This window comes from Gekko japonicus, unplaced genomic scaffold (assembly GCF_001447785.1).
Source record: "Gekko japonicus isolate JY-2015 unplaced genomic scaffold, Gekko_japonicus_V1.1 scaffold547, whole genome shotgun sequence".
Lineage (NCBI taxonomy): Eukaryota > Metazoa > Chordata > Lepidosauria > Squamata > Gekkonidae > Gekko > Gekko japonicus.
The window spans coordinates 132,507-148,336 of record NW_015167551.1 but is presented as its reverse complement, the minus strand read 5'-3'; the positions used below and the strand labels follow the sequence as shown (position 1 = coordinate 148,336).

At 47.5% G+C, this 15,830-nt stretch overlaps 1 protein-coding gene across 1 annotated transcript in view; it reads left to right on the top strand.

Annotated features, from left to right (window-relative positions):
• The first annotated feature begins 2,598 nt into the window (after positions 1–2,598).
• Positions 2,599–15,830, top strand: part of PPT1 (palmitoyl-protein thioesterase 1) — a 21,198-nt gene continuing 7,966 nt past the window's right edge. Inside the window, exons 1-6 of the mRNA XM_015413692.1 lie at positions 2,599–2,748; positions 11,325–11,434; positions 11,887–12,014; positions 12,265–12,335; positions 13,267–13,369; positions 13,475–13,565. Coding sequence (XP_015269178.1) covers positions 2,631–2,748; positions 11,325–11,434; positions 11,887–12,014; positions 12,265–12,335; positions 13,267–13,369; positions 13,475–13,565 — 621 coding nt within the window. The 5' untranslated portion in view covers positions 2,599–2,630. The remainder of the gene's footprint in view (positions 2,749–11,324; positions 11,435–11,886; positions 12,015–12,264; positions 12,336–13,266; positions 13,370–13,474; positions 13,566–15,830) is intronic.

The window sequence follows — 15,830 nt, the reverse complement described above, 5'->3', positions numbered from 1 at the left end:
TTCCTAAACATGTGCTGCTATGACTTTTTCTGAAAAATCACCATCAAAGCGGGGTTTGCAGTGACGTGGGCAGAAGAGAAGCACTTTCAAACCACCCACCCACATCTGTACAATTCTACTGCCATCATTCCCCTTAAGCCCACCATACTCTTCCCCATGCCTAGGGCTTTTCGAGCTTCAAAAACAACAACAACACAAAACCCACAAAGGGCTGCTGCTGTGAGGATAAAAGGGAGGACCACCTAACAATGTTACAGTGCCCTGAGCTTTTTGGAGGAAGGGTGGAATAAAAATGTACAAAATAAAAGTAAGGGCTTGACTGAGAATCCCTGCCTTTGTCCCAGACCTCTCATTATAAATGATGGAGGACCGGAATTCTATGCACAACTAGTCCCATAGACTACTTCAGAGCGAAGATGCACAGCATCAGACTCTTGAGTGGGAAACTATTTCCCTTCATTCTCCCTCTGAATCCTGGATGCAGAAAGCGAATATTTTCAGTCCAAACTCAATGTTATTTTACTTGGGGTTAAGTCCTGTTGAGTTCAGTGGGGTTTACTCCTCTGTAAGTAAGCATAGGATTTGAAAAGTACTGAGACTTACTAGTGATTTCAGCTCTCATACTTTATTTCAGCTCAGAACAAGACGAGAGTACCCAGCTCGCAGGCTGGTTTATATGTGCACAAACCCCGCTCCCCAAACACACCCACACACAATTGATTGGCTATTTACAGTGGCCGAGAGTTCCATAGGCTCTCGGCCAGGAGCCTAGCCTGCCGATAGGTGCTGGCTAGGATTCGCTTGTCCCATTGTTAGTGAGAACGAAGCCCGGTCACTTCGCCTGACCGCATGGCGAAATGGCCGCGCACACGGTCTGATATGGATACATTACAGGATTGCAGCCCTGAAATTCACCAAAGGGCTTCAGGCTCCTAATTGTGTTTATTCAAAAATATTCCACTAAATTAATTGGGGCTGACTCCCAAAGAAATGCACATTGGCTTTGCAGTCTGAGTTGGGCCTAGGCACATTTACACAGAACTAAAGGCAACAGTTAGCAGTCTGCAAGTCTACTGAATCAGAAAGCACCAGATTAGTCACTACATCCTCCTCCAGTTTCACAGCAGAACTCTTGTTGGAACAGCGTTAATCCTATTAACTCATTGGGCGGGAGTGTGTGAGGTGTCTTCCCTACCCTTGAATAGTGGGGTCAGGGTTTAAAAGGGAAATCTGGATTCACAGGGAAGGGAACATAAGAACAGCCCTGCTAGATTGGACCAATTAGATCAGTAACCTGTCTTGGCACAGTGGCCAAGTAGAGGGCCAACAATATGTTGCCTTCTCACAGAGGTATTCAGCGACTGATTGCCTCTGAATGTGAAGTTTTCCTTTAGTGACCATGACTCTATCCAGTGATAAGATATCTCTTCAATGAATCTGCAAAATCCCCTTTTAAAAACTGTCTATGCCTGTGGCCATCACTACTCTGTCAGTGAATTGCATGTTTTAATCACTTATTGAGAGAAGTATTTCCTTTTGTCTGTTCTGACGCTACTGCCCATCAACTTCATTGGATACCATTGAGTTCTAGTATTTTGGGAAAGGGGAAAAAGATCACTCTGCCCCATCCATAATTTTATAAACCTCTATCATGTCCCCCCCTTTTATGAACTGAAAACTCCCAGACTCTTCACCTTTTTCTAATAGGAAAGTTGCTCAACCCCCCTAATTATCTTGTTTGGCCTCTTCTGTGTTTTTTCCAGCGCTTCAATGTCCTTTTTGAGATACAGTGACCAAAACTGCATACAGTATTCTAATTGAAATCACACTAGGACCTCTAGTTCTCTGTTGGTTTTAGCAAATTCAGCAGCATATATAAAGTTTATTTATTTATTTATCATATTTATACCCCGCCCATCCTGCGAACAGGCTCAGGGCGGCTAACAAGCGGTACCACGTACCTAATTAGTATACTATCAAAATCTTAAAACTCTATAAAATCACATAAGACATACTCAATTCAGCACATAAGTAAACAATTAACAATAAAGTGCATACAGTAATGAAAATTAGATGGCGTGCATTCCAGATTTTTTTGTTGTTGTTGTTCCACCGTATATTATTTTACATGGGGATAGCAGGTATGTTGTTCTTCGGCAGATTTTGTGAAGGTGGCTCCTCCAGCGGAATTCGATGTTGCTTATTCGGTTTGGGTCGTGCACGCGCAGGAGAAGTCGCCTCTGCCCCAGGGTCCATAGCAAAACTAGTATGATTGTACCTAAAGTTTCGTGCATCATTAAAAAATCAAGCAGAAAACCTAAAATCACCCTTTCCCTCCATTCATTCTGAGATCGGCAAGTTTGCGTTGCATGCACCATTTTTTGACCTGCAGCTGTTTTTTCACTCTCGATAGCTCTCCTTTTGAACGGCCGTTGCAGGTTCGCGGCTGAGGAGAAAGTGCATGGGTCTAGAGAAGAAACTTGTCGTCAGAACTACATTGTCCAGAGTTCTTTGAGGCAAAGGCTCAGCCTTTCTTCTCCTTTCCATAACGCTCAGCCCGCCCCGCCCCTTTGTCACATGATATTTTTTCTTCTCCGGCTCGGGTGTGTGTGTCATATGACTTAACCAAGATGGTATTGATCAGGTTCCCGGCGGCTTTCCTTCGGCTGCTTCTGCTGGGCGGATCTTGCAGGCTGAGTCTAGGGAGCGCGGCGGGACCGGTGCCGCTGGTGATATGGCATGGGATGGGTGAGTGGAAGCGGAGGATGGAATACACATTAGGTGATGATGGGAATGCTTGACACTCACTTTACATGCATCCATAATAATTTCCTTATTTCGAAGGGCTGAAAAAGGGTGGCTTGCACACAGCGCATGTTGTGCATATGTATAATGCGGGCATTACTGAACACATAAAGCTGCCGTCTACTTAGTCAGTCCATCTGTTAATGGCAGTCGCTATCCAGGGTGTCTGGTAGAGTCTTTCGCATCACCTACTGATTTCAAGGCAAGAGACGTTCAGAGGTGGTTTGCCATTGCCTGCCTCTGCATGGCAACCGTGGACTTCCTTGGAGGTCTCCCATCCAAGTACCAGCCAGAGCTGACCCTGCTTAGCTGCTGGGATCTGGTGAGTTTAGGCTAGCATAAGAGGGCCCTTTTAAATGGGGGATGTCAGGGATCGACTCTGATCCACTCCATGCAAAGCGGATGTTCTGTCACTGAGCCCTGCCCCTCTTCCACTTTGCTGAGTGGTGGGAAGTTCCAGAGGCTAACACTCACCTGAACTTGCTCCCTTGGAAGGAGGCAATGCTGGAGTCTTCTGTTGTCTCTAGTATTTTGCTTTATTTACAAATACACATGCCCTCCTCATGTTTGCATTTGGGACAGAACCATTTACAAATCTCAAGCAGAGCCCCCAAGCTTGTTACAATACTGTTTGTTACTTAAAATGTTTGTCTCCTGCTGTTCTGCCACTAAGGCTCCTCAAAGCATGCAAAATCAATTTTCAAAACTAAAACTCTTCCCCTCCACTCACACTACAAGAGGAGAGCAAATTAGCCTCATAAACACTGAGGGATTCATTAGCTGGTAACAGGGAACACGATGATAAAAGTGCATTGAAATCAGCAATGTTCACTTGCTTTCCAGAAAGCTAAGAACCAGTGTGGTGCGGTGGTTTAGACTAAGATCTGGGAGCCAGGTTCAGATCCCTATCCTGCCACACACTATCAGCCTAACCTATCACAAAGGATTGTATAAGAACAAAATGGAGCAGGGGAGAACAATGTAAGCCCCTTTGGGTCCCCCACTGGGGACAAAAGTGGGGTATAAATGAAGTAAATAAATAGCACAAATTGCACAAGGCAAACCTTATAGGGAAAGGAGTTCTGTACAAAAAGGGTTCATTCAAAGAAGGTTCATAGTCACTTGCTGAACCACTGAAACAGGTGGAGGGCCTCTCTAGATTACATCATTGTCAGTTTAGTATGTGCTGGATGTTTATTTGCATACACTAGGGCTCACAGCTGCATTATATATACTTAGGATGACGACTGTGGTGCATTTGTACCTGTGCTGTGAGATTTATATTATCAAGAGATTATCAACTCCCTGCTGTCAGCTGCAGCTTTGTGACTGCACAGGAAGGACAGGTTTACTGGCAGGTTCTTAATCTGTTGTCAACAAGTTTTTAACTAGTAGGGAACTGGCTTTTCTGGAGGCAGGCAGGAAGGAGCAAACCGGCTCCAGACTTCGACCTTCAGCCCGTATTTTATAGATTTATTCCATTCTGACTGCAAATTAAAGCAGTGCATGTGTGTGCTGCAGAACAAGTCTACCAGGTTCTGTTGCCAGTTTCGTCTGGATTTCTATTGTGATAATCCACGTTCGTCAGTGGAGAGTTTTAGAACAAGCACATGCCAGCATGGGACACTGAGCTGTCCTGTCTGAGCCATTTCTCCACCACTCTCAAAGCGCCAGTAACAGGATTGTGCCCACTTGCCAAGTTCCCAAGTCAGATGTTCACTCTCTCCCCGTTGGCCTCTTTGGTGTCAAACTCAGGCCTCGTTTGCCATGTTTCTTAACTCTCTGTCTTTGGTTCTGTATGCTTCTTGTTTGGTTGCATTCCAACTAGGAGGGGGGAGGGTGGGCATGTGAGAGTATGTATGTGTCTGCTTTATTGAGAGTCATAAACTTGTATGTGCGTATGTGTGTGACTGTGTGTGTAACTGCGTATATGCGGGGCGTCTCTTCAATGGGAAGAATCCGTGCTTGACCTTGGGTACCAGACAGTGCTAGATAATGTAATCCATATGCTTGCAGGTGCTGGGGGAGGGCTAACATTGCACAGTAGATTTTGGCGGGCTGGATGTATTAGTGTGATTGGACTGGTCACAAGGGGGGGGTGTCGTTTGAATTATGTATAATACCATAACTGGTGCCAAGGGAATCAGTTCTGATACAGATCGTCTATGCTTGAAGCATCTTAATCTCTCAATAAACAAATCACTGCCAAGAGAGTGTTGTTGGGAGTAAGTTTGCTCAAGACTCTGACATAGTGCCAGAACTGACTTTTTCCTGCCTTAGCGCACCGCAACCACGATGAGTGACGGAGGCGAGGAAGGGGAACCTGCATCCCCTCTGAAATCACCTGACTCCAAGGGTGCCTCTGCCAAACATGTAGAAGAGCCTAAGAGGAAGGCTGTGAAACATGGTTCGACCTGAGTCAGTGGGAAGCCCTGGACTGGGCTACTTCTTCTGTGGGACCCATGGGTGCCTGGCGATGGCGATCAGAGGGGGACTGCTGCCGGGTCTCCAGAATCTTCCACGATGACCCCGAGCGCTTGATGGTGGTGGGAGCAGAAGTGGAGGGCCGCTTCCTGAAGGAGATGGAGATCAAAGAGGTCTGACAGGAGCTGCAGGCAGAGATTGCAGAGCTGTGCAGGGACACCCAGGCTGCCCTGGGGGGCCTGATGGATACAATCTGAGACATGCTGCAGCAGGAGCTTCAAGGCTTGGGGCTGCAAGCAGCAGGAGGAGGTGCACAGGGGGCCCCTCTGTGGGAGGTGAGGCCCCTCCAGAACCACCGCCAGCATGCCCTGGCCCTGTGGCCACAAGAGATGCACTTGAAGCCACGTTCAACGGGACCCTGAGGAAGTTGGCATTCTTCGTGCTCCAGGTCTGGATATTCCTGAGAGAGTGGGGCCACACTTTTTGCCTCGGATGAACACTGGGTACCTGGGGTCATGGCTATGAGACTGAGTGGCTGGCTGGTTCGTGGGTCTGTACAATGTGGGGGGCCCAGAACTCAGGGATGTGGACACTTTCATGTGGGATCTCCGCAGATAATATGAGGACCCACTGGAGCTGGAACAAGCCAGGACCTGCTTCTAGCGTCTGAGGCTGGGCAGCCGGTCCATCTGAGAGTTCTCACATGAATTCAAGACGTATGTGGCTAAGCTACAGGGGTGGCCAGAAGAAGTACTCATCGAGTTCTACCAGGCGGGCCTGAACCACTCCATTTTGGACAAAGCCCTGACCCAAGCCAACCCCCTAACCCTGAATGGCTGGATCCAGGTGGCCTGTGAGGCAGGAAACCGCTGCAGCCTGTTGAAGATGTACCATCCTAAACTAATGGCAAAGGCGCCGGGAGGGGAAGCAAAGGTGCAGTGGGGTCGGCTCCAGGGTTCTAGGAGCGACTGGGAGCAGAGGATGCGGCGAGGTCTGTGCCTGAAGTGTGAAGCCCCTGGGCATTTCACTGCCAACTCCCCACAAGAGAGGAGCCCCAGCGGGGCCAAGAAAGATGAACATAAGGGACTGGAGAAGAGGATTAAGCCACTTGGAGGTCACCCCAAGCCACCCAAAGCCCTCCAGTCGGGAGGGGGAGAGGAGTTGGAGAGCGTTTTGTCTAGCAAAGAAGAACTTCAACAGCCGGTGGGAAAAGGCTGGGACCTGCTGTGAAGGGCGCTAAATGGCAAGTCCGAAATTCTCCTGCACCAAAATCTGTGAGATCCTCTTCCCCCCATTTTACATGACTAACTGTGGCCAATCCCTCCCTTCACACCTACATTTGGGTGCACACTCTCATTGACTCAGGGTGTACCCGTGACTTAATAAGTCTGGCTTTGGTGACGGGATTAGGGGTGAAGCTACGAGAGCTGGAGGAGCCCCTAGTTTTCTCCTAGATGGACGGGGGAGCCCTGCGTGCATCACACGGTCCACCTACCTGTGGGAGTGGGCTCCTATTGGGAGTTAAGGTCTTTTGTGGTGAACCCCTCAGCTAAGTTCCCAATGGTATTGGGAAGCCCCTGGCTCCGAGCACATGACCCCTTCATCCATTGGAGTGTGAGGGCCTTGCGGTGTCTGGGCCCCTGCTGTAAAGAGCATAAATGGAATCAAGAGTGGGGGTGAGAGCCGCAACCAGTGTAGTAGAAGGTGTGCCTGGCCAAGGAAGAGCTACAGCAAATCCCCCCTGAATATAGAGACTTGGCCAAGGTGTTTGAAGAGGGAGAGGCAGATGAACTGCCCCCTCACCGGAACACTGACTGTGCTATTGAAATCTTGTCTGGCCATAAAATGGCAAAGGGGAAACTGTATTCCATGAGCATGGCTGAGAAGGAGGAGCTGTGGAAGTTTATTGATAAGAATCTGGCTCGGGGGGTGGTGGTATTTGGCTGGGGGTTCACCTTTTGCCACCCCGGTGCTCTTTCGCAAGAAAAAGAATGGAAGGTTGAAACAGTGCACAGACTATTGGGGCCTGAATGCCATGTCAATGTCCAATGCATATCCCCTCCCCTTAATAAAAGACTTACTGGCAGAGGCTGATCATGGCCGCAGTTTCACTAAGTTGTATTTGAGAGATGCCTACTTTTGAGTATGCATCTGAGAGGGAGACGAACATAAGACTGCTTTCAATACCCCTCTCGACCAGTTTGAGTACTTGGTCATGCCGTTTGGGCTATTGAGGCCCCCGGGAGTGTTCATGAACTTGATCAATGAGATGTTGCACAAGCACTTGTTCAAGGGGGTCCTGGTTTATCTCGATGATATCTTGACTTATACTCCTGATAAGGACTCGCATGTGTGCCTGGCTAGAGATGTGCTGAAAGCCCTCTACCAAAATTGGTTGTTTGTGAAACTGTCTAAATGCAAGTTCCATAAGGAAGAATTGTATTTCTTGGGATACCGGATTTCTGGAAAAGGACTGGGCATGGACCCCCACAAAATCAATGATGTATTAGGGTGAGACCCCCCTCAGATGAGGAGACAGCTGCAAGCTTTGTTAGGGTCTGCCAATTTCTACAGCCCTTTCATCCCAAATTTCACCCAGGTCGCCCTACCCCTCACTGATTTGTTGAAAATGAAAGGGAAAGGGCCAGAGCATAAGAAACCCGGTTGTAAATTGCAGTGGACTCCAGAATGCTAACAAGCTTTTGACTGATTAAAGGCTCTGTTCACCTCAGAGCCAGTTTTGAGCCATCTGGATGAAAATAAATCCTTTATGGTACAGGTGGATGCCTTGGATGTGGCGATGCGGGGGGGTGGGGGGGGGAGATTTTGCAATGAGGGTAGGATGGAAAACTGCACCCCCTTGCTTATGTGTCGAAAAATTCTCAGAAACAGAGAGAAATTGGGCGTTTTGGGACAAGAAAGCCACTGCCATTAAGCTAGCCCTCACCACTTGGAGACATTGGTTAGAGGGGGCCAGAGTATCGTTCAAGGTCTGGACTGACCATAAGAATCTGGAGGCATTACACCCCCCGATGCCTCAATGCCAAACAGTTGCGCTGGGTGGAGTTCAGTTTACACTCAAGCACCTTCCGGGGAAATCTAATTTTCTGGCTGACACCCTCTCACGCCTTCCTCAACATGCCAGTCAGGGGGAAGAAATCATTGATTCTATGTTCATACCTGCCCAACTGCGGGGAGGCAGTGCTCATTTGCAGTCAGGCAAAAGAGGAGGGGGGCCTCAGTTCTGAGCCGTGGGTGGACAAATTCAAGGTGGCCTTCACTGAAGCCAACAAGGAGAAAGTGGAAAGGGGGGCCACACTTGTGCAAGGGGGGAACGGGTGCTGGTACCACCAAAACAGACTGTGGTGCACTCCCTATGGTGGGAAATTTTGAAAATGGAACATGACAACAAACTAGCTGGCCATTACGGATATTTAAAAACTTTACACCTTTTACAGAGGCAGTTCTGGTGGCCACGCATGTGGGCTGACATCTCTCAATACGTAGCCTCCTGCCAAGTGTGCTTAATGGGGAAACACCGGGCTGGGAAACCCCCTGGATTGTTGCAGCCTCTCGAAACCCCTGAGAGGCTGTGGGCGGTCATTTCTATGTACTTCATAATGGATCTGCCACCCAGTAAGGGGAGGACAGTTATTTAGGTGGTGGTCGATCCTTTTTCAAAACAAGCCCATTTCATCACCTGTAAACAATTACCCTCCACCAAAAAGCTGGTGCAGTTGTTTATGCAGCACATTGTAAGACTGCACTCTGTGCCCAGGAAAATAATTTCAGATTGGGGGTCCCAATTCGTAGCTGCTTTTTGGAAGGAATTGCTAGAATCTCTGGGGGTTGAGCCAAGGGCTCAGTAGCACTTACCACCCAGAGACAGATGGCCAAACTGAGTGGAGCAATCAAGTGTTGGAGCAATACTTGAGATGTTTCATCAACTGTCAACAAGACAACTGGCTAGACTTGCTCCCCTATGCAGAATATAATTACAACAGCTCTGTTCATAGTTCCATGGGGGCCACCCCCTTCAAAGTGGTGCATGGATATGAGGGCCCCCCCCTCCCTACAATTGTGACTGAGCCTACTGGGCCTGGAGATTTGCAAGCTGGGTGGTCGGAATTGGCCCAACAGTGGACTCTTAACCAACAGACTTTAGCCAAGCCCGGGCACCTGAGTGGGACATTAACCCTAGAGACTCTGTGTACATTTCCACCAAAAACTTGAGGGGGTTACAATCAGGGAAAAAACTAGGTTGGAAATATGTTGGACCTTTTAAGGTGGTGAGAGTTATTAACAAGTTGGCTGTGGAATTGGACTTGCTGAAGAACTTACATCATATTCATCCCATTTTTTTATTTCAGCCTACTGAAGAAGGATCCGGGACCATTGAAATAGAGACCTTGACCTCCTGCTCCTCCTTCCCTGATGGTGGATGGGGAACTCCACCAGGTGGTGGAAGAAGTTTTAGACTCTAGGGGCCACCTTTACTATCTCAAGTGGCAAGACTTTGACCCTAGTCATAATGAATGGGTCCAAAGTTATCATTCCAAAGCCCCCAGATTAGTTCAAGCATTTCATAAAACCCATCCCCAGAAACATGGGGAGTGAGGGGCTTTGGGGGGGCAGAATGTCAAACTCAAGCCTTGTTTGCCATGTTTCTTAACTCTCTGTCTTTTGTTCTGTATTCTTCTTGTTTGGTTGCATTCCAACTAGGAGGGGGGAGGATGGGAGTGTGTGTGTGTGTGTGTGTGTGTGTGTGTGTGTGTGTGAAGACTGCTTTGCTGAGCATCGCGCTAGCTTGTAACTGCAGATATGTGGGGACTGCCTTCAATGGGAAGAATGCGTGCTTGACTTTGGGTACCAGACACTGCTAGATAGAGAGAGCACCCAACTTGATGATGATGACAGAGCCACTTGGCTATTAAGAAATCTTTCCCAGGGAAGTTTATGTGCCATAGCTACCACCCTTCCTTTCTCTCAGCACTCTGTTTGCCCAGTTGTTCTTTTTCCAACTCCCCTCTCGGACCACCCTCCTCCTGGTCCCTGTCTTCAGAGAAGGTTTAACTTGGGGGCGGGAATGGTGGATAAGAATTCCTGTCAGCAAACTGAAAATTATTATTTCTTGTGTGTCGAGACAGCCTAAATGTGTGTCACCAGTTTGCCATGAGGCTGAGGTTAGCTGACTTTCTGGGCCTGTAAAAAGCTACACTGGCATATGCATAACTTTCTGAATGCCCTTATGAAGGGAGGGAGGGAGGGAGGGACAAAATAACCCTCTCCCACACACCAGCTGTGATTTCAGCTCAAGTCCTGTCAATAGTCAATACACAAATAGGAACACATGAAAACTCCCAGGTTTGTTAAGTGAGAGGGTGCTTTTTGGTGGGGGGAGGCACTCTCTTCTTCAGAGACTATGTAGGCCAAAGTATGTTTTACCATACAGTCTGATGTCTGTCGTTAGGTGGTTAGGCAAAAAACACAGAGGGGCAGCTATGTGAGCAGCAGTGTTATTTATGATTTTATAACTTGCGCTTTCATTATCCTGAAAAGGTATGGAAGTTTGTTGTTAAACACTGATTTATTATCATTGTAGTTAGCCGGCACAACCCAAGTGACCAAAGCAGGCTAATTGACCGAGTGGGAGTGGGTTTGCAGGTATGATTTTTGGGTCTCCACGTATTACTAATTGCAGATACAGTCTGATGTCTGTCGTTAGGTGGTTAGGCAAAAAAACACAGAGGGGCAGCTATGTGAGCAGCAGTGTTATTTACGATTTTATAACTTGCGTTTTCACTATCCTAAAAAGGTATGGAGAGAGAGAGAGAGAGAGAGAGAGAGAGAGAGAGAGAGAGAGAGAGAGCAACTAGCCCAATGTCACCCTGGGAGCTTCACGGCAGAGTGGGAGTCGGGGTCGCTAAGATGCTAGTTAAATATTGTATTGGCTTTCCTGGTTTACATAATACGATACTTGTATTGTTGTCTGGTCTAAAAATAGAATGGCAGAGCCACAGTTTAATCAAGGTGCTGATTTCTGATTCTTAATCCCCTTTCTGTCCCACCCACGCCCCCTTTTTTTACCATCTTAGGAGATAGTTGCTGCAATCCTGAGAGCATGGGTTACATTAAAAAAATCGTGGAGAAGAAAATCCCCGGTGTTTATGTTCTGTCTCTGAAGATCGGCGACAATTTAATTGAGGTAGGGTCAATGGCTGTTGTTAGTTCTTTCCACAGACACAGGAGTGTGCAATCCCTTCATGTGGTTAGTCTTAAATTATTACCCTTTCTGAAATTCCCTTCCCTTCCTTCACCTGGTACAGATTATCTCTTTTGCCAGTGAACATGCAGAAGTCCTTTTATAAGGTGGTGTGCATGCAGGATGCAAAGGTGGGGCCCTTTATACACCGGAAGACAGCAAGGGAGGAGATGTATTGCCTGCATATTTCCTTCCTTGCATCTCCACAAGTTACAGAGACTTAATTATTTAGAAAGAGAGAGACAAACATTCAGGGAAGGGGCCAGAAATGTCCCCGAGGGGGCCCACTCCCCACCCCACTTGTGGCTGAAGCCAGGTTGAATGCAAAAATATGAAAATAGTTTGGCATGTCAGCAACTTACCCCATGTCCTTCAGCTCTATGTTTTCCCACCAGGATGTGGAGAACAGTTTCCTCATGAACGTGAATGACCAAGTGAAGCTTGTGTGCAGCATCTTGGCAAAGGATCCGAAGTTGCAAGGTGGCTACAACGCCATGGGCTTCTCGCAGGGAGGGCAGTTCCTGTAAGTGTGTCAGGATGGGAGGGATGGAAAGCGTTTGGGGCGAAGGCAGCCTGGAAGAGAGTGGTGAGCTAACCTCCTTCTCAGGCCAGAGAACGGTTTTGAAGTTCAGTTTGGCTCCCTCCCTATTTTTTAAAAAATGAAGTTGAATTCAGTACCATCAGTACACCCAACATTTTTCAGTTTTCAGGCCCTGTAGAGTTCGGTTTGGAGAATGGTGTCTAAATATCTCCCCCCCTTCCCCATTTCCCAGGAGGGCGGTGGTGCAGAGGTGTCCTTCTCCCCCCATGCTCAATTTGATATCTGTTGGGGGTCAGCATCAAGGTAAGCCCAGGCTGAGTCGTCATGTGTTTTCGAGGCTGTGTGGATTTAGGTGACTGTCCTGTTAGCTGGAGGGGGGAGGCTTTAAGTTGGCCATGCACACTCCTTTTCCCTTCAAGGATTACCAAAAATTTAAACCTCAGTGGCATGGAGGAGGGTGGTCCTTTCCTTACAGCGTAGCCAACATGTTGCACATCCTTTAAGATGTCTTTAGTTGCTCAGAAGAATGAGCAGGTGCAGACTTGCTTGTCGCACACCAACAAGATGGAGACTCTGCCTTCCTTGTTGCCTTGAAGGAAATATTCAGTGGGGGAGGGAGTGGTATGGAGGGAAGGACAGTGGGCTGTCCCCAACTGCCTAAGTAGTCCTTTTAACTGGTACAGTGCAGGTTTGCAGATAATCACTTGCCTTGTTGCCTGTGGCAAATAAGAATTGCCTTTGGGTAATCAAGCGACAGGGTAATCCTGTCTCTAGTTCCAGCTCCTGCCAACCTAGCAGTTCGAAAGCAAGACATTGCAAGTAGATAAATAGCTACCACTTCGGTGGGAAGGTAACAGCGTTCCGTGCGCCTTGGTGTTTAGTCATGCCGGCCACAGGACCACGGAAACGTCTTCGGACAGCGCTGGCTCTTCGGCTTTGAAATGGAGATGAGCACCGCAACCCTAGAGTCGGATTCGACTGGCTTTCGAGCAAGGGAACCTTTACCTTTACCTAATCAAGCAGAGAGGTTTTAAGAAGTAGGAATTCTACTGATTCTGGGGTTTGGGCCTCTGCTTCTCTACCCATCCTGCAGAAAGAATCCATGTAGGTCTCTGTGAGCAGGTTGGGGGCCTCTTTACACGTGATTTGGGGAGTGGTTTGCAAGGCCAGGTGCTCTTCTTTTATGGGTTGCGGCTGTCGAGACTGCTCGTAAATGGATTTCTTGCTGCCACAGGAGTCTATGGCTTCCCACGCTGTCCTGGGGAAAGGTCGCACCTCTGTGACTGGATCCGGAAGATGCTGGATCTTGGTGCTTACACCCAAGCTGTTCAGGAACGGTGAGTTTCATCCGGGGGAGACACGTCACCTGAGTGTGAATGGGACCAAAAGTGATTGGAGGGTTTTTTTGGCTTGCATGGTGAACATTTTTTTTAAAACCACAGACTGGTTCAGGCTCAGTACTGGCACGATCCACTGAATGAAGAAGAATACCGGAAGAAGAGCCTCTTCTTGGCTGATATCAACCAGGAACAAGTAAGTCTGACTCTTAAGATCAGAAGAAAGGCCTGGCTGGATCAGACAACGGGTCCAGGCAGCCAGCCTCTTGTCTCCAAAAGTGGACAGCTGGATGCTTCTGGAAAGTTCACAAACAGAATCCATCCTCCCTGACCTCTCTTCTCAGCACCTGGCACCCAGAAGTATACTACCTCTGACATGGAGGTCCTGTCATGAATCCCAAATAGTTAATAAACTTCCAGCCCTTTCAGAAAAAGCTGTTTGCCAAACACAGTCTGTTCCTCTGCAATTCTTCCAACGCCCCCCCCCCCCCGCAGTTCTGAGACCCATCTCTTTTGATCTCTGTATGCAGGAATGATTTTGCACAGTCAGGCACCTAAAGTTTACATGCTTGGGCCACAGCTAGTCTGGTCAAATGTCTTTTAGGCTAAGAGTGTGCATAAGAACATGCATATTGTAGGGATATGGTTTTGGCTCTAGGGTTCTGCTTCCGAAAAAAATCTCAGTTTTCATTTCTTTAAAAAGTTTATGGTTCTTTTGTCTGTGAAGGTAAGTTTGCAAGTACATGGGCTGCCTCGAGAATCACTGGGTGATGGGAAAGGAGGGTTAGTAATTTTTTTTAATAAATAGGATGGCAGAATGAGCTTTTTTCCTGCCTATAGGGTACAGTTTGATGCCACAGCAAATTATGCACAAGAGCAAACAATAAATTACACAATCAAGGGAAGATGCTGAACTTGCCTGACATATGCAAGCTATCTACATTATCATCAACATTTATTACGATCAAAGATCAGTCAAGCAGTTTACCAGTGCAGTTTACATACAAATATAAAAGTAATATACAAGGATTAAAATTCATATCCTTATAAGCTATCTAATTTGCCATCTCTCTGTGACATTGTAGGTGCTGCCTCCAGGTGTCTGAGACAGGCCTGGTTCTCACACCGGTTAGGCTACGCCTCCTCTCGCTCCAGGCAGGGCTATGCAAATTTTTGAGCATGCCCAGTAGGACAGAGCGTGGGTGTCCCTCCAGACATAAAATAGCCTAGACTGCAACTAGCTGCACACCACTCTCATGAATATTAAACTGGAAAAACAAACTTCTTTAATGTTAACAGCAAACACCCAAGTGAAAACTCGATTGTAACATGAAAGACATGTCATATACAACAAAATCATTTTCTTTAACGTTACCCCCAAAAAACCACCAGGAAAAAGCTTGGTTGCCAACATGAAAAAAGCATAACTTTCCCACACAAAAAACAGCAGTGGGCAAATTGGATGCCTTCGCCCCACTGAAGAGAAGAAACTTTCAGGTAAGTACAGTGTTTCGTTCTCCTTCAGTGGGGGAAGGCATCCACACTGGTTATGTAGAAAAGATCAGTCAGGGTGGGTACTGTTTTTTCGGTTACTCATCCCGTACCCGCTGTAGGACCCTCCTACCAAAGGCTGCCTCAATGGAGGACTGCTGATCAATTCTATGTCTGACAAAGGTAGGAAAAAGTAGACCAGGTCGCTGCCCAGCATATCTCCTCAATGGGGGCCCTTGTGGGAAAAGCGGCAGACGTTGCAGCAGCTCTGGTAGAGTGTGCCGTCACCCCTGGTGGTGCCCTGAGTCCCTGCACCTCATAAGCCTCTTTTATGCACCTCTTAACCCAAAAGGCTATCGTGGTCTTAGATACTCTTTTTCCCAAGGTCTGATTCCCATAAGACACAAACAGCATCAGATATTCTGAAAGTCTCTCTTCTCTGTATGTACCACCGGAGGGCCCTCCTAACATCTAATTTGTGCCATTATTTCTCCTTAGTATATACCGGGCGTGGACAAAAGGACGGTAATATCAACTCTTGGTTTAAATGGAAAGATGAATTTACCTTCGGCACAAAAGAGGGATCTGTCCTAAGGACCACAGATTCCTCCTGAAAAAAGCACAATTCTTTTCTGACTGAAAAGAGGCCCCTAATTCTGAGACCCTTCTAGCAGAAGTGATAGCAACTAAGAAAGCTGTCTTCCAAGATAGGTGCCTTAGGTCAACGGCAGAAGGTGGTTCAAAGGGGGTTCTAGTCAGTGCTTATAATACCCTTGACAAACTCCAAATCGGGAATCTGTGCTGAATTGGTGGAGCCAATTGCATGGTTCCTCTTAAATACCTCTTAATGAGCTTGCCAATCTGCCCATTCCCGTTACTGAGGGCTGCAGCTATGGCCTCCACTTGTCTCTTTAATGTGTTGGGTCGTAATCCCCTTTTCCAACCCTCATGTAGAAAGGTAATGACATCA